The 20,779-nt window shown below is 44.7% G+C and overlaps 1 protein-coding gene across 3 annotated transcripts in view; it reads right to left on the reverse strand.

The window, feature by feature from the left end:
- STAT1 (signal transducer and activator of transcription 1) overlaps positions 1-20,779 on the reverse strand; it is a 786,410-nt gene that overhangs the window by 324,082 nt on the left and 441,549 nt on the right. For all 3 annotated transcript variants that reach the window (XM_078680398.1, XM_078680397.1, XM_078680399.1), the window contains exon 17: positions 20,131-20,266. In XM_078680398.1, the coding sequence (XP_078536524.1) occupies positions 20,131-20,266 (136 nt within the window). The remainder of the gene's footprint in view (positions 1-20,130; positions 20,267-20,779) is intronic.

A 20,779-nucleotide genomic window follows, 5' to 3' on the forward strand; every position in this document is an offset into this window, starting at 1 on the left:
CCCCAATTTTTACATTGGCTTAATTGCAACTGTAGTGGTCTCACTTATACCCTAACCACTAACCAGTCTAGCATTCCTTTCCTTGACCTTAACATACAAGAAAAAGACGGTGTACTCATTACCAGTCTCTATAGGAAGCCGACGGAGCGTAATACTTTGTTAAGCTACAAGAGCAACCATCCCAGAGCGCTTCGTGACTCCCTCCCTTATTCGCAATTCCTAAGGTTGAGAAGAAATTGCTATTTAAGAGATGATTACTTCAAGGAAGCACAATTACTTAGCTCTAAACTGAGCGCTAGAGGCTACCCACGCAGACTGATAAGAACTTCACTTAAGAGAGCATGGTTCTGGCCCTAGGGAAGTGCTGCTGGAACCAAAACCTAAAAAAACACAGAACCGGCTGGTCTGTGTTACCACCTTTTCGCCAGCATCCAATTCTCTTACCAAGAGTATTAAGAAACACTGGCAAGTTTTGAACGCTGGACAACTCCAGCTTGACAAACCTTTGTTTGCCTTTAAGAAGTCAAAGAATTTGAAAGACCATTTGGTACGTGCAGCACTTCCTGCACCAGAGCAAATGGCCACAATTGACATGCTTTGGGGTCTCCCAAGACTAACCGGGCATGTTAAGTGTGGTAATTGTTGCATGTGTGACAGCACTGTAGAGGGTAAGGAATTCAGACATAATGACATTAAGTATATGCGCAAAGATTTCTCTAACTGTAACAGTACAAATGCCATCTATGCCATTGTTTGTCCTTGTTCTAAGATCTATATAGGTCAAACAACTCAGAAGGCACGCACAAGAATGTGCCAACACAGGAGTAGAATACGTTGCAGCACTCCTAATGCTCCCCTTGTGCAGCACTTCTCTGATTGTTCTCACACAGAAATGGACTTTGAATGGACTATCATCTCCTTGGTCAAACTTCCCAGTCGTGGTGGCAACTTACAACAGTTGCTAAACAAAGAGGAACTACGTTGGATCCTGAAGACAAAGAGTCTGCAAACTGGTCTGAACCGTACTGAGGATTGGACTTCATTGATTTAAGTTTCATCTTTGTGTCCGTATGGGAACTCTACGAGATAACTGGACTAGTGATTTCTCCTTTTTTATACAAAATCCCCCCTGCTCTGCTTATGTATTTTTACTGACCCTTCCCCTGATATTCCCCCTTGTTCTCACTGCACCAAATGGTTCTATGTATATAACACTATTTCCCTTGTTCCTTCATTGCACCAAATGTTTCCATGTAGATAATATCAGTTTTATTCCTGTCAAATATAATTTCGCTGTGTTTTGTAATATGTCACATTGATTGCAGTTATTGCATTAATTGCTCAACACTGAACGTTCCCCTCAGCCGTAATACACTTACGATGGCCGCCACACTTTCATCAGTTTCCCAACCTAAGATGGCCGACAGCCCTTGGTACGCTCCGATTGGTCCTTTGGACCCACGTGATCGCGAGTGACATAGATGGCCGCCACACTTCCATTAGGTTCCCAATCTAAGATGGCCGACAGCCTTGGGTACGTTCCGATTGGTCCTTTGGACCCACGTGATCGCGAGTGACATCGATAACCCTTCGCCTCTCCAAACACAAGCCGTGTTTATTTTGCATGCCAGCAAGGAACCCCATTGCGGACCTGCTCAAGAAATCCCCCGGTAAGACTACACTGACACCAGGCAGATCACATGTATGATCTCACGCCCATTAGCGCACTCGTTAGCTTACCTAATTAATTATATTTCTCTACAGATATCGAAACGAAGGCATTTTCCTCTCGGGTAAGCCCTCTAAATAGAGCATTGTTTATACCAAAAAGGGGTGACCCTGTGTCCCTCAGAACCTGGGTATGTGTGGTTAAAGACAAAAATGGTTCCGTCGGGTGAATCAATTGCTTTTACACGAAGGCTAAGGTTAGCTCATAACAAAGAATAACACATTTAAAGAAAAAACCAATTTCAGGAGAAAACAAATTTTAAAAAGAAACGAATCAAAAGAGAAAACCTCTCTGACAACAAAATAAAATTCAAAGTATTTTTATGAAGAACAAAGTCACATTAAAATACCGGAATTACGTCATTCCATTTCAATTTCAATTATAAGTGAAGAAGTGACTGTAGGTGAACAAGGTGAATAGTGCAACAATTTGAGTGACACTTATTTACAGGTATATACAAAATTTATACATGAAACAATGGGCAGGGGGAAATGGTTTGGCGGTCAGAGTTCTGAGTTAATACTCCAAGGAGACAGATGGTGACTGTGCCTGTTCCTGGAGAGTTCTTGACCAATATTAAGCGTCGACGTTTCGATCCTAGTGTGCCCCGATTGGTGGTCACGCGGATCTTTATCAAGACAAGGGGGGTTCTGGAAAGAGAGGGAGGTGTTGTGTCAGAGAGGGATTAACAGTTATGTCTAATTATAACGTGCGGCGAGTGGGATATACTCACACATGGGGAAAAAGTTGGGTTGAATTCTGGATACACAGGAGGCTGGAGTCACACGCTGTGCATATGCCAATAGGTCAATCTGGGAAGAAACCAACTGAGTTCAGTCCATTTGCAAATATGACCTAGTCATATACTCAGTGAAAACATGCCGAGGCTTGCATGCAGAACACCCAGTGGGCACGTAGTGAAAACATGCTGAGCAGGCACGGAGATTGATTTAGTCGCTCTCTGGATATTAAAGACTGGACGTGACTCCCTAAGTGGACCACATCGTGACAGCATGCAAAACTTGCATACAGTCGGTGCAGCAGGACAGTGTGGTCAGAGGTGGCAGCACTTGTAAATAACAGCCGGCAATGTATAGTATAAGACCTGACATGCACAGAGAATAATCTCGCTCTTGGTTGTAGCATGCAAAAGGAACCACTAGGTGTACCACACGTTCGTGTTCCCAAATGAACACTTTTGACTGCATTATAGGCCGCTTACCTCACATGGGGAAACACTAATCAATAGCGCGAGGAACCGGCTTGCATCTCTCGCGGTCGCTCGAACAAGCGATGTGCTGGGCGCGAGGACGTTATGCACGTCTGGTTGCCTAGCAACTCCGTGACGTCAACATGGCGCGTCATGGAGCCTGCTCGAACCTGGGCTCCGATTGGATAGGGGTGGCAAGCCCCTGGATTGCTAAGCAACGCGGACGCTGTGTAGCTATCGCGTGTGGAATGGAGCGGGTGGTTTGGGTGAGGCGAACCTTATGCTTCTGTGGTTAATGTGGGTGATATTACGAACCACTGCTAGTTCGGACAAGGTTATACTGGAAGGGGAAAATCCAATAATAAATCAAATCCGCAATCTATGATCACATTAAGGTAATTTTCAAAAAACCCCACACAACTTAGTATGTACAACGTTGTATATAAATGAAACAGAAGAAGTAGAAGAAATACTACAACAATGGGATCATGCGCAAGTTAGTTGTGGCATATCATCAAGGAGCAAAAAATTCAGAATTTGTAAATATGCTTATATTCATAACAATCCCATTTGTCTAGAGATCTCCTCATGTTCATTTAACCCCTGACTTACAGAATTCAGAACATGGATCCATTTACACTCCTTTCTGTTGAGGGCTGAGGTGATAGAGCCCCCACGTGGGTTCACATTGATTTTTTCAAGTATGCGCCAGCGTATGCTGTCTGGGTCATGGTTCTGGCTGGCGAAGTGTTCGACCATGGGGGCCCCCTGGACTTTACAGCGGATTCTACTCATGTGCTGCAATATGCGAGTTTTTACCTTCTGCGTTGTTTGACCCACATAAGGTTTATTGCATGGACAAAGGATGATGTAAATGACGTTCGAGGTATTGCAATTAGTCAAGGCGGGCAATGTGTATGTTTTGTTTTGGTGTGAGAAAGATGGTCCATCAATGCATAGCGGACAAGCTTTGCATGTGCTGCATTTGAAGTGTCCTTTCACTGCAGGCAAGCCCAGTTGATCCCTCAAGGTGGCCGGTTTTGGTGGTTCCAGAAATGCTTTTACAACGTTGTCTTTTATGTTCCGGCCTCTTTTGAAGGCAAATAACGGATCTTCATTTGTATTGATCTCAGAGGCAACCAGGTTCCAGTATTTCTTTATTGTTTTTTTCACGATGTTACTCCTGGAGTGGAATGTGGTGACACACACTAGATTCGGGGAGCCGGCTTCCTTCTCCTTCGGGACTAGCAATTCTTCCCTTGGATAGTACCAAGCTCTTTTTTTGGCACGTCTGAGCAGTCCCATGGGGTAGCCTCTCTCGCGTAGGCGATTGGTGAGCGTCTCACACTCTTTGAAGAAATCTGTTCTTTTCGTGCAGTTGCGTCTCATACGCAAGTATTGCCCAAAGGGGAGGTTGTCACGTAAATTCCGTGGGTGGTTAGAGTCATACTTCAACAGGGTATTTCTCTCTGTAGGTTTTCTGTATAGATCACATATGATCAAACCATCCTCAACCTTAAACATGAGATCCAGAAAGGCAATGCTCTTTTCATTGTAGTTCATCGTGAACTGGATATCGTTGCATCTGGTGTTCAACCAAGCGAAGAAGTTTTTTAGTTCAGTTTCAGTTCCAGTCCATATCATCATCACGTCGTCAATATATCTTTTCCATATTGATATCGAGTTGACGTATGGATTACTTGCTGTATATAGATGTTGCTCCTCATATTGGTCCATAAACAGATTCGCTAGGCTGGGAGCATAGGTCGCGCCCATCGCCACACCTTTGCATTGGATGTAGAATTGTTGCTGAAAAACAAAATAATTGCGTTTCATCGCAATTTCCAGGAGATTGGTCAGGAAATCTGTTGGTATCCATTGCGGTGCCGGCCGTTTATCCAAGGCATCACGTATGGTGTTTATTGCTTCATTCTGGGGTATGGATGTATATAATGAGGCAACATCCAATGTCACCATGAGTTGGGTGGCTTCATCATAGGGTTGGCCTTCCAGCATTTGGATGATGTGCATTGAGTCTCTTACATACGATTTGGTTTCCGCTACCAATGGTTGGAGAAAATGATCTATAAATTGATTCACAGGTTCCAGAATGGATCCACAGCCTGAGATGATCGGTCTACCTGGTGGATCATTCATCCTTTTGTGTACCTTTGGCAAAGTATAGATGGTAGGGATGCGGGGTTCCTTTTTCATTAGGAAGTCTCTTTCATGCTGACTCAGGAAGCCATTTCTAACACCATCGTCCACCAAAGTCTCAATCAAAGTTCTAATACTTGGTGTCGGATCTTTCTTGGTTGGTTGGTAGCTTTCTTTCACGTCGAGTTGACGTTTGATTTCGGCCACATAGTCATTGGTGTTTTGTAGTACCACTGCTCCTCCCTTGTCCGCAGCCTTGATGATAATAGAGGTGTTACTGCTAAGGCTTTTCAATGCCAGGTTCTCCTCCTTCGTGATATTATATTTGATGTAGTGCCGTTCCTCTAGGCTCGTCATTACTTCTTGCATGACTATTTGTTCGAAAGCCAGTATTCGTTGGCTCATACAGTAGGCGCCAGGAGTGAAGGTGGACTGTGGTTTGAACGGAGTGGCTGCTGTTTTTGGAGTATAGTCATGCTTGGCAAAGTGATATTTTAGCCTTATCTTTCGAAAGAATTTTTGTAGTTCCAACTTGGTTGTGAAGGCGTCTGGTCTACTGGTAGGAACAAATGATAGTCCCTTACTCAGAACACTTCTTTCAGCCTCTGAGATGCAGTGGTTGGACAAGTTAATGATGGGATCTGTAGGTGGAGCAATGGGTTGGGCAGAGTCTTGCAATACAGCGTGTTGTTGAACACTCGTTGGTATCGGTTCTGCTGTTATGATTTCCTCTGAAGTGTTCACAACATCTATTTCCCCAGCAGTTGTTTCTGCCATCAGAGTGTTGGTAGTATATTCTTCTCTGGTTTGGGTCAACATATGAAGGTTCAGTTCTTGGTGGAGAAGTCTTTCCCCCGTAGGCATTGTAACGACGGTAGTTTCCCTTCTAATTTGAGTTACCACCTGTAAGTTTGTTTCCTGGTGGAAATTTCGCCATGTGCTTCCGGTTGGTAGAACCGTACTCTCGTGTTCCCTCTCGCCGCTCCTCTTGACCTGTTCCATGGTCTTCTCGGCGTCCAACCTTGATGGGCAGTGCCGCCTCGGTTGGATTGGCGGTAGCCTTGGTCTAAAAAATGTTCTGGGGCCTGCGGTGGTTGCCTACTCGTAGAAGCTCCCTCTTGTTCGGATTCGGAGCCACTCCCTGCTGACGAGTTAGAGAAAGTTGTAAACCTTCTGGGTCCTTGTCTGTTTCTATTTGTGAAGAAACCCTGATCGTCTTGCTGGTAATATTCGTCAGCTAGGTAGGGATAGGTGATTTTTTTGTCGTAATTACGGATATCCTTTGCAAGTTTATCCAGTTTACGGTTTAATGTCACAGTGTTGAACTCAGCCAGTGTTTTTTCAGCTTTTTCCAACGCTTCTTTTGCGTTCGCAAGCGCTCCGTCTTCAAGTACCTCTTTCTTTAGATCCGCAATTTCTTGCATTAGTTTTTTCACGTAGTCTATGGCTGTCTCCACCCCTAGCACCATCCAGTGCCTGGAGCAGTTATTGGCCACAAAACTGAATCCTTCCCTGAATTTTGGCACGTCGATGAAGATGCCAGGCTCGTTTCTGACTTGTAAGCCCTTGGGAATTATATTGGATGCCAGATACTTAGTGAGGACGTGCCCATGCAGACGGGAGCGGATTAACTTCTTTTCCAATCTTTCTATTTTCAATAATTTTTCATTTAATGTTACATCAGTAGTTGATCTTTCGGACCCTAAGAGGAAGCTAGAGGAACTTTGCTCTTGTATTAGCTTCGCTATGTATTCCTCACTGTAAGCAAGCGTTTCTTTGTCAGACATTATACACTCTTAAGTAGTTGTACATTGAGAAATTATTGCATGAAATACTTCAATAAACACCAAATGAACAAAAAGACCCTCGCAAGTCAGCACTTGCAAAAGAATGTTTATACCAAAAAGGGGTGACCCTGTGTCCCTCAGAACCTGGGTATGTGTGGTTAAAGACAAAAATGGTTCCGTCGGGTGAATCAATTGCTTTTACACGAAGGCTAAGGTTAGCTCATAACAAAGAATAACACATTTAAAGAAAAAACCAATTTCAGGAGAAAACAAATTTTAAAAAGAAACAAATCAAAAGAGAAAACCTCTCTGACAACAAAATAAAATTCAAAGTATTTTTATGAAGAACAAAGTCACATTAAAATACCGGAATTACGTCATTCCATTTCAATTTCAATTATAAGTGAAGAAGTGACTGTAGGTGAACAAGGTGAATAGTGCAACAATTTGAGTGACACTTATTTACAGGTATATACAAAATTTATACATGAAACAATGGGCAGGGGGAAATGGTTTGGCGGTCAGAGTTCTGAGTTAATACTCCAAGGAGACAGATGGTGACTGTGCCTGTTCCTGGAGAGTTCTTGACCAATATTAAGCGTCGACGTTTCGATCCTAGTGTGCCCCGATTGGTGGTCACGCGGATCTTTATCAAGACAAGGGGGGTTCTGGAAAGAGAGGGAGGTGTTGTGTCAGAGAGGGATTAACAGTTATGTCTAATTATAACGTGCGGCGAGTGGGATATACTCACACATGGGGAAAAAGTTGGGTTGAATTCTGGATACACAGGAGGCTGGAGTCACACGCTGTGCATATGCCAATAGGTCAATCTGGGAAGAAACCAACTGAGTTCAGTCCATTTGCAAATATGACCTAGTCATATACTCAGTGAAAACATGCCGAGGCTTGCATGCAGAACACCCAGTGGGCACGTAGTGAAAACATGCTGAGCAGGCACGGAGATTGATTTAGTCGCTCTCTGGATATTAAAGACTGGACGTGACTCCCTAAGTGGACCACATCGTGACAGCATGCAAAACTTTCATACAGTCGGTGCAGCAGGACAGTGTGGTCAGAGGTGGCAGCACTTGTAAATAACAGCCGGCAATGTATAGTATAAGACCTGACATGCACAGAGAATAATCTCGCTCTTGGTTGTAGCATGCAAAAGGAACCACTAGGTGTACCACACGTTCGTGTTCCCAAATGAACACTTTTGACTGCATTATAGGCCGCTTACCTCACATGGGGAAACACTAATCAATAGCGCGAGGAACCGGCTTGCATCTCTCGCGGTCGCTCGAACAAGCGATGTGCTGGGCGCGAGGACGTTATGCACGTCTGGTTGCCTAGCAACTCCGTGACGTCAACATGGCGCGTCATGGAGCCTGCTCGAACCTGGGCTCCGATTGGATAGGGGTGGCAAGCCCCTGGATTGCTAAGCAACGCGGACGCTGTGTAGCTATCGCGTGTGGAATGGAGCGGGTGGTTTGGGTGAGGCGAACCTTATGCTTCTGTGGTTAATGTGGGTGATATTACGAACCACTGCTAGTTCGGACAAGGTTATACTGGAAGGGGAAAATCCAATAATAAATCAAATCCGCAATCTATGATCACATTAAGGTAATTTTCAAAAAACCCCACACAACTTAGTATGTACAACGTTGTATATAAATGAAACAGAAGAAGTAGAAGAAATACTACAACAATGGGATCATGCGCAAGTTAGTTGTGGCATATCATCAAGGAGCAAAAAATTCAGAATTTGTAAATATGCTTATATTCATAACAATCCCATTTGTCTAGAGATCTCCTCATGTTCATTTAACCCCTGACTTACAGAATTCAGAACATGGATCCATTTACACTCCTTTCTGTTGAGGGCTGAGGTGATAGAGCCCCCACGTGGGTTCACATTGATTTTTTCAAGTATGCGCCAGCGTATGCTGTCTGGGTCATGGTTCTGGCTGGCGAAGTGTTCGACCATGGGGGCCCCCTGGACTTTACAGCGGATTCTACTCATGTGCTGCAATATGCGAGTTTTTACCTTCTGCGTTGTTTGACCCACATAAGGTTTATTGCATGGACAAAGGATGGAAAAGATATATTGACGACGTGATGATGATATGGACTGGAACTGAAACTGAACTAAAAAACTTCTTCGCTTGGTTGAACACCAGATGCAACGATATCCAGTTCACGATGAACTACAATGAAAAGAGCATTGCCTTTCTGGATCTCATGTTTAAGGTTGAGGATGGTTTGATCATATGTGATCTATACAGAAAACCTACAGAGAGAAATACCCTGTTGAAGTATGACTCTAACCACCCACGGAATTTACGTGACAACCTCCCCTTTGGGCAATACTTGCGTATGAGACGCAACTGCACGAAAAGAACAGATCTCTTCAAAGAGTGTGAGACGCTCACCAATCGCCTACGCGAGAGAGGCTACCCCATGGGACTGCTCAGACGTGCCAAAAAAAGAGCTTGGTACTATCCAAGGGAAGAATTGCTAGTCCCGAAGGAGAAGGAAGCCGGCTCCCCGAATCTAGTGTGTGTCACCACATTCCACTCCAGGAGTAACATCGTGAAAAAAACAATAAAGAAATACTGGAACCTGGTTGCCTCTGAGATCAATACAAATGAAGATCCGTTATTTGCCTTCAAAAGAGGCCGGAACATAAAAGACAACGTTGTAAAAGCATTTCTGGAACCACCAAAACCGGCCACCTTGAGGGATCAACTGGGCTTGCCTGCAGTGAAAGGACACTTCAAATGCAGCACATGCAAAGCTTGTCCGCTATGCATTGATGGACCATCTTTCTCACACCAAAACAAAACATACACATTGCCCGCCTTGACTAATTGCAATACCTCGAACGTCATTTACATCATCCTTTGTCCATGCAATAAACCTTATGTGGGTCAAACAACGCAGAAGGTAAAAACTCGCATATTGCAGCACATGAGTAGAATCCGCTGTAAAGTCCAGGGGGCCCCCATGGTCGAACACTTCGCCAGCCAGAACCATGACCCAGACAGCATACGCTGGCGCATACTTGAAAAAATCAATGTGAACCCACGTGGGGGCTCTATCACCTCAGCCCTCAACAGAAAGGAGTGTAAATGGATCCATGTTCTGAATTCTGTAAGTCAGGGGTTAAATGAACATGAGGAGATCTCTAGACAAATGGGATTGTTATGAATATAAGCATATTTACAAATTCTGAATTTTTTGCTCCTTGATGATATGCCACAACTAACTTGCGCATGATCCCATTGTTGTAGTATTTCTTCTACTTCTTCTGTTTCATTTATATACAACGTTGTACATACTAAGTTGTGTGGGGTTTTTTGAAAATTACCTTAATGTGATCATAGATTGCGGATTTGATTTATTATTGGATTTTCCCCTTCCAGTATAACCTTGTCCGAACTAGCAGTGGTTCGTAATATCACCCACATTAACCACAGAAGCATAAGGTTCGCCTCACCCAAACCACCCGCTCCATTCCACACGCGATAGCTACACAGCGTCCGCGTTGCTTAGCAATCCAGGGGCTTGCCACCCCTATCCAATCGGAGCCCAGGTTCGAGCAGGCTCCATGACGCGCCATGTTGACGTCACGGAGTTGCTAGGCAACCAGACGTGCATAACGTCCTCGCGCCCAGCACATCGCTTGTTCGAGCGACCGCGAGAGATGCAAGCCGGTTCCTCGCGCTATTGATTAGTGTTTCCCCATGTGAGGTAAGCGGCCTATAATGCAGTCAAAAGTGTTCATTTGGGAACACGAACGTGTGGTACACCTAGTGGTTCCTTTTGCATGCTACAACCAAGAGCGAGATTATTCTCTGTGCATGTCAGGTCTTATACTATACATTGCCGGCTGTTATTTACAAGTGCTGCCACCTCTGACCACACTGTCCTGCTGCACCGACTGTATGAAAGTTTTGCATGCTGTCACGATGTGGTCCACTTAGGGAGTCACGTCCAGTCTTTAATATCCAGAGAGCGACTAAATCAATCTCCGTGCCTGCTCAGCATGTTTTCACTACGTGCCCACTGGGTGTTCTGCATGCAAGCCTCGGCATGTTTTCACTGAGTATATGACTAGGTCATATTTGCAAATGGACTGAACTCAGTTGGTTTCTTCCCAGATTGACCTATTGGCATATGCACAGCGTGTGACTCCAGCCTCCTGTGTATCCAGAATTCAACCCAACTTTTTCCCCATGTGTGAGTATATCCCACTCGCCGCACGTTATAATTAGACATAACTGTTAATCCCTCTCTGACACAACACCTCCCTCTCTTTCCAGAACCCCCCTTGTCTTGATAAAGATCCGCGTGACCACCAATCGGGGCACACTAGGATCGAAACGTCGACGCTTAATATTGGTCAAGAACTCTCCAGGAACAGGCACAGTCACCATCTGTCTCCTTGGAGTATTAACTCAGAACTCTGACCGCCAAACCATTTCCCCCTGCCCATTGTTTCATGTATAAATTTTGTATATACCTGTAAATAAGTGTCACTCAAATTGTTGCACTATTCACCTTGTTCACCTACAGTCACTTCTTCACTTATAATTGAAATTGAAATGGAATGACGTAATTCCGGTATTTTAATGTGACTTTGTTCTTCATAAAAATACTTTGAATTTTATTTTGTTGTCAGAGAGGTTTTCTCTTTTGATTCGTTTCTTTTTAAAATTTGTTTTCTCCTGAAATTGGTTTTTTCTTTAAATGTGTTATTCTTTGTTATGAGCTAACCTTAGCCTTCGTGTAAAAGCAATTGATTCACCCGACGGAACCATTTTTGTCTTTAACCTCTAAATAGAGCAGCCTTGCCTTCTTGCTTTTATGCCCACGTATAGCCCCGCCTAACCTCACCCCTTTCCCTTAGATCTGTGGCATGCAGAACTGGACCTTTTTCAACCGGTAAGATGCACCCCGATGGCCGTTTCCATTTAATAGTTCACCGACCCTTCGATGACTTAATCTAGTTTTTTGCCCCCCTTCCCTCTTCGGCCGGCAATTAAATGTTGAAACCAGCCCTATCTTGCGTTCTGCGCTTCATCTCTTCACAGCCCCACCCCCCTGGTAAGCTGGAATGGACTCACTGTCCCCTGCACCACTCCATTCAGGTTGTTTACGTTCAAACTCACAAACCTGATTTGAACCCACCTGAGCCATAACTACTCACTTCACCTAGTCCCTGATTTTATTAAGCATGAGCAAGTCTGTATCACCATGTGGTCGTTGTGCCTCTCACCTCGTTTCAAAACACACTGCCTGTTCTGAGCATGGTTCACACTCCGTTGCCGCCGACTCTTTGGCAAGGTATGAGTCATGCATTGTATAAGCAGTTGTTTTAAGGGTCCTAATTACTGACATGATTATTCTTTTATGTTTCCCTTTCTTTCCAAAAATTCTTGACATGATATGGCATATTGTTTTCCATGCAGTGAAAAAATACTTGATTGCTTAATTCTTTAGGCACTTATTTCTTGTCCTGAGGATGAACCTATATTGTTTATGGTTCGAAACGTCGTCGACCTGAAATGCACTAAATGCATAACTAACACTAATTTTACATGCATATGTGTATTACTATGGATTGTCTGTAGTATGATTTGCAATATTCAGATGACCATTTTGTTGCCTGTTCAATTGTTTTTCCCTTGTTTGTGGTTCTCCAGTGTGGCAGTCAGACATCGGCTGGTGTCCTGCTTCTATCACACTTCGTGTTTTATTGTCTCATGACTGTTTCTACCAGAATAATAAACTGTCCGGCTGGGCAATTCTTGTGAATAATATAGTTCCATTTGGTCTATATTTATTTTTCTAAAAATTCCCCCACTGTCTAAGGACCGTTGTCTTTAAAATGTAGCTGTTTTACCACAACATAACCCCTTGAATACCAGATGAAAGGACACCACACAGGTTGTTATGAAAATAAACAGTATATTTATTAATAACAACACCTCTGAACTCTTTATGAGGTCAGAGGGCTAAGCACATGACAATCTCTTACGAAAAATACTACAAGTTGCACAAAATTACAATGGTGCCCTAGGGGCACGACAAACCATATACTAAGTAAGTGGAATGTGAAAGTCGATAAAAGGAATGGAGCTGTCCAGAGGCTGTAGGATCGATGGGACCACACTACACTAACTTCAGGTAAGTAATAGGAGGCCCACGGAACGCGCGTGCAGAGTGTGAACTCACACGCGAGATGCGTAACAACGTCTATGGACAGTACAGTTCACGAAAAAGGTGAATACGGACAATCCTGACTAGGTAGGACTAAAACGACTGTGGAACTGGACACTAGGACAGTTAAACTACCCTTGAACACCGAAATGCTCTCGTTACCTCACCCACGGGCTGCGGGTGCATAGGTGTCAAAGTGCGTCGGGTTCTCGCGTTGAAGTCAATGGAGCCTGAAAGAAAAGATGCTGCAGGCAACCAGGAGGAAGCTGTCCGGTGCAATCCAAGGGTGGATTGTTGAAGAAGGAGACCTGAAAGCAGAGGGGACAATGTTCACAATCACCAGCCAGTGACTGGAGTGGAACCAGGAAGGAACCAGATGTCGTCGTCGCGATCAGGTGAAGAGTGGACGCTTGACTCTGCAGCCACGTGGACCAAGAGGTGTCTTCGACGACCAGGATGGAGGCACAAGCTGTCCCACGCAGGCTCTCGCTGTCGGCGGTGTTGGATCCGGAATCGGCGTCAACAGGCCTTGGCAAAGGCAACCCACACGGTGAGTGAAGAAAGCGTCTGGTGCGGACTAGGAGAGTCCGGGGTGCCCCTCTTTTGGAAGGGAGCAAGGGCCAGTCTGGAGCAACCAGACCAGCAGCAAAGATTCAAAGGTTCGTCGTCTAGGAGGCCACTAGCCAGCCGGCAAGTGACCAGACAACGCGTCGAGCAGCAAACAAGCAGAAGGGCCCCACGCAGATCTCGTGGATGCTGGAGGGCTGATCTTCAGTGCAGGGGCTGCTCGGGGCTGGGGCTTCTCAGTCCCCAAAGCACTTGGTCGAGTTTACCTCGGGAGTCGTGCTGGAAGCGAAGTGCAGTTTCTTCCAAGATGGCCGGTCCCACGTGTCTCGTCGCACCCACGGATCTCAGCTGTGCTGCAGATGTAGGTTGAGGTCGGAGAGGTCCGGGAATCCGGGTCTCGTCGGGCTCTGAAGTCTGGATCCTCGAGGGAAGACGACAAAGGGAAGCCGCTGGACGCTTGATGGTGCCTGCAGTTGCAGGGTGGACACTCCTTGTCCACAAGGGAGATTCTTCAGTCTTCTGTGGAGCAGAACGTCGAAGGCCAGAGTTTCTTCTTGTTGAATAGTTCAGGATAATCTAATTTGGAATGGGACCAGCTCTTACCTTTATTCTCCTAAAGGGGGCTGCACTACTGACTAGGTCCCTCCCCTGGGTGGGACCAGGAAGGGGGGTGGTTACACCCCCTATCCTTTGTCCGGTTTCCCGCCAGAGCTGGGGCAGGGATGCCCCAGCAACTGGTTTGAACCGGTGTATGCACAGGGCACCTTGTGTGCCCCAGGCATGTCTCATTCCTTTCAGGCCTATCCTCCCCAATACACAAAATCCTGTCTGGTGTGGTGCTAGCATCTCCCAAGGCAGGAAACCCTTTGTCCAAGCCATCCTCGCTGGAAGGACTCCCAGCAGCAGGAGGTCAGACTTGTGTCTGTGGTGGCAGCATCCATTTTGTGATGCTGAAGCTCGAGTTAACTTTAACCGGGGTTCACAGTTACATACATGTCGTGTCCCTCTAGAAGGGTGGAATGCTACCCCCGTCGCCAGAATTGGCGAGGGGGTAGTATTCCAAATCGTATGACACCTTACTCGACATGTTTTGATAATGTTATACCAGAGTTAGCATTTAACCGCGAGGTTGATAATGCACTTAAGAGTATATGGTATAGCGTTATCATGGAACAGCTATTAGGACTTGGTTCCGCAAGCTGCAAACGGGCTCAGCTCATGCCAGAGCACCATCTCACATAATTCCAAGCACTCTGCCTTCAGGATTGATAAGGCCTTCCATAGGAGTGACTGATAGGAATATATGTGTCCATTTTAGAGTTAGATATAGGTATACTATATCTACAGCAAAGGGTGATTACACCACCTTGCCCCAGCTGTCGTGCAGCCAGTTGTGTCAGTTTTAGATGGCCAGCCAGGGGTGGCATAATACGTGCTTCAGCCCTTGGTAGGCCCTGGGTACACCTATGCCCTGGGTACAGGGACTGATAAGGTGGCCCAGTACCAATTGGTAAATGCACCTAAAGTACATGAAGTACATGGTTGTCAATTTAGAGAGAGAACAGCTAGGCTGTGGGTCTGATTAGCAGGCCCACAGCCAGGGAAAGTCGTAAACCAGTGAAGCAAAAAGCAAAAATCTGGGGTGACCATAGGATTGCAGACCCCACTCTCCTACAGTATTTACCTAATCATCATTTACCGATTCTGTATTTACCAAATCGGTAAATGAGATGTAGGAAGCACTGTAAACAGTGCTTCTGGGCTTTAAGGATTCGTTATTTACCACCAACTATTAGTTGGTGGTAAATAACGAATTCTTATGTAAATGCAAATATGTGTATTTACACCTGTGCCATGTGACAGAAATACATGCCCTTAGGGCATGTATGTGTGCCACATGTGCACACAAGCACTAATCAGGGGTGCAACAGGGTGTCAGAGTGACACCCTGCCACCCTTGATTTTTTACCAATTTTACCGAATCGGTATTTACCCATTCGGTAATTGACATTCATTCCTATGGGCCAGGAATGAATGGCAAATACCGAATCGGTAATTACCGAGTCTGTAAATACCAAATCTTAACGATTCGGTATTTTTTACCGACTTTTTACCCACATTGCATTTACCGATTCGAAAATACTGAATCGGTAAAATTTGGTATTTTCGAATCGGTAAAATACAATTACCTACATCTAGCCCTTAATTCTCTAATTATGCATATTATTGCATTTTTCAGAAAGAGGTATAATATTGTATCTTTGTTATTAGAACTGCCCGTAATGTGTAGAGAAATTAGTCTCCGTAGAGTGTGACTTAGTAGGACACCTAGAAAGTGCCTAGGCGAGTACTGTCAATGACATACTAGTCTGCTATAGTACTAATTCCAAGCAAATATTTGCTTTATTCAGCTATTAAACACCGGTGCTCAGTGTTCTCATGTACCCCTGCATTACATCAAAGTTAAAGTTTCCAGTGTCTTTAAGTGACGATAAAAAGTATCTACTCCCAAAAGCGCAGATACATCGAGCTACCTAGCACCAGCACATTTTTAGTAGCACCTTTAGTTCTTACTTGTACACAGTCTGGGTGACACATTTTTTATATCCAATGCATATTTTGCTACGCTGCTGTTTTTCTACCCTCAAAAATGTGCAGTGGGTGGAGGGGTGGATTCTGGTTGCGAGTTGAATCTTGCGAGCGTTGCTTTTCACACCAAAGGTGTGCTTACCAGTAACAAGACAATGTTGGCAAGTTCGTAGGAGGATGAGTTAAAATAATGTGGTCCTTTCTCCAATTTGAAGTGGATACATCAATAGTCCAGTTACTTTTTAGTAGGTATCGAATTAGATAACAAATAATCGTACTGGTAGCATAACGCTTTAAAGCAAGCTACGAGCACACCCTCCTACGTGATGCCAAACCTAAATGGCGTCGGCCTGTCCAGATGGGCTGTCCTAAAAGTGGACAAGGTGGTAACCCCAAAGCCCGTTTTTCTATCACGCGCCAGTGATTAACATAAAAGATGACGCGCGCCAATTGAAAACAAGGGAGTGCCTTTAAGACACTTTGGAATCTGTATCGATTCCAAAAGGCCCTCGCATGGCGAGAGCAGCGCATGAGCGCTGCTAACGCCAGGCGAGACCTAAAAATGTGCTGGGAGTATAAACTGATTTTGGGGACAGCAAAGACTAGACTGAGTGGGAAGAAATGGGGTGTATTATATAGTGCAGTTGTGCAACCTCCTCACTATGTAATACACTTACCTACCCCTTTAGGACCCTTAGGTTTCTCTGTCAAGCCTGACATTTGGGTAGCTTTGGCACTGAGCAGCAAGGCTTACACAGAGGAAAAAGCATAAAGCATTTAAACAGCAGCAAACTAATTGAAGAAGAAATTGGAATGACACACAAGAAATCAGACCACAATTCATAAAAACAGACTGTATGTTTATAATATTTAGACACTAGAACGAATAAGATGCACCAGAGGATCCCGGAGATATGGATTCTACAAGAAATAATTAATCAAAGCATTTTTACTAAACCGCAAACAAGCCATGGCAAATTCAATGAATATGTCAGATACTTTTTCAAGGAAAACTTGCGCAAGAGTCAATGCGGTTGATTAGGAGTACTTGGGAAACCAATTCCTGTAGGGAGCTAGTCAGGGGGATTAGCACAGTCCTTAGAAACAGTTACTGCCACAGAAAAGCAGTCTTCAAGCAGTTCCAGGCATTTTATCCGTGTTGCAATGGATTTCTGTAGAGTGGCCCTGATACAAGAGATGATGGATGCTAAAAATGCTTCAAGGATGCTGTAGATGAGACGCAGTCGACGGGGGCCTTCCTGTAGGCACTCCACAAAGATGGTGCAAGGGCCCTGGTTGCAGAGTCGATGCCCTACAAGGTCATCTTTGATCTAGCCAAAGTCCAGTCGCCACTAGGCAACAAGTTGCCCAGTGTAGTAATCACAGGCCCTTCAACAGTACTCCCAAGCTCATCGAACTCAGATGTAACTCTGTACTGCACTGTGGTGTTGGTAGTGGTTAAAAGCCGCTGGGCTATCAACATGCCCCAGAAGGCTGTTGTGTCCCTGTGATGCGAACAGGTCCTCGGACTCTCTTGACTTGACTGGGCTCTGGAGACAGCTTTGCCTTGAGCAGGACATAGCAGGCACTGTCCCTCTCTTCACTAGCCACCAGGTGCAGTAGGAGCTGTCTTCAATGGTACAGCCTCTCTTTGCTGGTCTCTCGGTGCACCAGGGCAGACCTTCTTTGGTCCTTTTTCCAAGTCAGTTGGGATCAGAGGTCTGGGCGCCATGGATGGCGCTTTATCCTCAGAAAGTGCCCTCAGGTCAGGATGCAGCGGATAGTAAATCGGCTACCAGGTTCCCTCCCACCTGGTAACCACTTCCTGTGGAGTGTTGCATCTGGCTATCCCAGGATGCAGCATTCTGCCCACTCCCAAGATAGCGAGACCCCTCTCTCGGTGTTCAGACCTCACTAGCCCACCCATGGGGTGTGGCTGCCTTAGGACACCTCACTCGCCTACAATCTCTCATTGTTCACTTTCCAGAGTGATGTTGGCACGTCTCTCCAGGAGTGCTGAAAGTGGTCTTGTGGAACAGGCTCCATGAGTGCCCGGGAAGACAAATACTTTGAAAGACAATAAAGTGGCAGCTTGGTAAAAGCTGCCCACTGCAACCAGTTACATTAACTTCAATGAGGGATACAAGTCAGGCTTAAAGTAACAGGTTGTTTGATATTTCGAAGTACCCACTTTGGTTGCACTGTTCAGGAGGTAGCCCAGCTGCATGATCGGAGTGTAACCCTGTACTCACCGATTGGGCAACCAAGTCTTTCCACAGTGAAAACTGCAGTTTTGCGTATTTATTGTGAGGACATTTAAAAGACATGTCCTGCCTTAGGATGTGTAGGCTTGCCAGATGGATGACTTGCACAGATGTACAGAGGAAGTAGTGGCTTTGCCAATGCTTTCAATAGTAAAGTCGGGCTAACAGTGCACGACTGCTCTAACAGGCTGCAGTGGCGGAATGGGTACTCGTTTTATGTAGGGGACCTTCAGGGTGGCACAATCAGTGTTGCATCCCTGGTGTACCCCTTCAACTTACATGCCTTGGTTACCAGGGTACCATATACTAGGGACTTACAGATAAGTTAGCCTTTTCCAATTGGGTACAGTTAACTCTACATAGACTTTAGCGTCAGGGCACGGGCACGGAGGTCTTTTTAGCAGGCCTAAGTGCACTCTGAGTGGAAAAACTAGCTGCATCAGTCACAAAACTTGGGGGTGACCACACAAAAAGAGGCAGTTCCTTACACTGCGGCTTTGGAATGGCACACAGCCAAGACTATGTTCACCCTGGAAGTTTGAAAACATTAAAGAATCTATAATATAAAGTATCTGAAATCTGGTGATCAAATCGAGGAAAAGGAAAAATTGGCAAGAGGAGTTCAGACGCAGGTCCAGCCTCAACATACAGAGATTGTGCCAAAATATAGAAGAATAATGCTATGATGGTTTTGCTAGAGATACTCACTGGGTACAAATTACAATTAAGCATGAAAATATTTTAGTAGAGTTATACATGGGTCATCTTTTTGAAGAGTGGCGTTTTTGATTAACATATCCTGAACCTAAAGGAGGAGAGTGAAATAAAGGCTAGTTTGAGATGTCTACGGCATCACTTGGAGATTAAACGGAAACATAGGAACAAAGTTTGGACCGCCACTTATCTAGAGTTGTATACACTGTGTGGTCACCAGGTATACTCCACACACAATCTACTCCCCATAAGCCTTCTTTCTTCAGGGGCAGTCTGGGAAACCATGGTACAATCATGGCAATCCAGAAAGAATTTAACCGAATTTAGACTATCGATTTTGCTAATTTCACAAAGCTTACACTCCCTCCTGTCGAATCTCTTAACTCTAAAACCCTTGTAACTGAAAGACATATTCCAGCACCTGCTGTACTTTCTCTTTAACAACCAGGGCCACCAGAGTTCTGCTGAGTGTAGTTTTCTAAAACAGGGCCAGGGCAGGTAAGGAATACCTTGGGCACTGTTCTAAATGGATGTACCACCCACTTCTCCTCTCCCCGAAGATATTCAGGTCAGCCACAACTATGACATTTATTTAAATACGTTTGGTGATGAATGGCTGTATTTGACAAAAGACATTCACGTTCATTAGCTTCATGTAGGTTTCATGTTAGTCCAAATACATTACATTTCTTTACCGATGTCTAAAAACGATAGCTGGAATTTAACCTCATCCCTAACTGCAAACATTGTCCCTTTGGGTCAAATCTCAGTCCTCAGAACAGCTTTATCAGAAAACCTGATGATTTTGTGTGCAGAAGAAGCAAATAAAACAAAGCCCACTTCTTAACATATGGTAGAAAATGCACAAACGCTCCAATATAAACATACCTAACAGTTTTTCTCCCAACATATTTAACTGATCTTGGTTGAGTCCCCTTTTTGTTACAGATGAAAACTGCCAGCTCAAAATATCAGACAGCTGAGACCATCTTGCAGCTGGTGGGTTCAGAAAGAAAGACAGATTCTAAACAAAAAAAGGCCAATATTAGCACCACAAAAAGGATATATGCAAATGCGTGCATATACATAAAAAAATAAAATCTGAATAAGACAACACATGAGGCGTCACAAACAGGACATATCAAATGTTCTTCAAATTTCTACAAGGCCATGCTGTCTTTCACCAACAATCACAACCATGAGGAACACAAACATAGAGCTCCTTTATTTACACATTGTATCCTTTTCTGCTTCTCCCTTTTGTGACATTCATAAACAGTTGGTGTCCTAAGGTATGCAATGACAATATACAGTGGCTTTGGCTAAATTAGTTTAATAGTATTTCTTTTATTTCATTATTATTTCAACTAGTTGTTTTCCCAGTACTGCTAAGGTGGAAGGAGTCCTGTCTTCAGGAGGGGAGCATCTGGGCTCCAGTTTCCTACTCCCCCACCACTTGCCTTTTTAAGGTCTCGCCTAGCGAACGCAGCACATGCGCTGCTTCGCCTTGGTTAGACTATTGTTGTGGGTTTGGTGC

The sequence above is a fragment of the Lissotriton helveticus genome, chromosome 3_1 (genome assembly GCF_964261635.1).
Source record: "Lissotriton helveticus chromosome 3_1, aLisHel1.1, whole genome shotgun sequence".
In the NCBI taxonomy this organism is placed as follows: domain Eukaryota; kingdom Metazoa; phylum Chordata; class Amphibia; order Caudata; family Salamandridae; genus Lissotriton; species Lissotriton helveticus.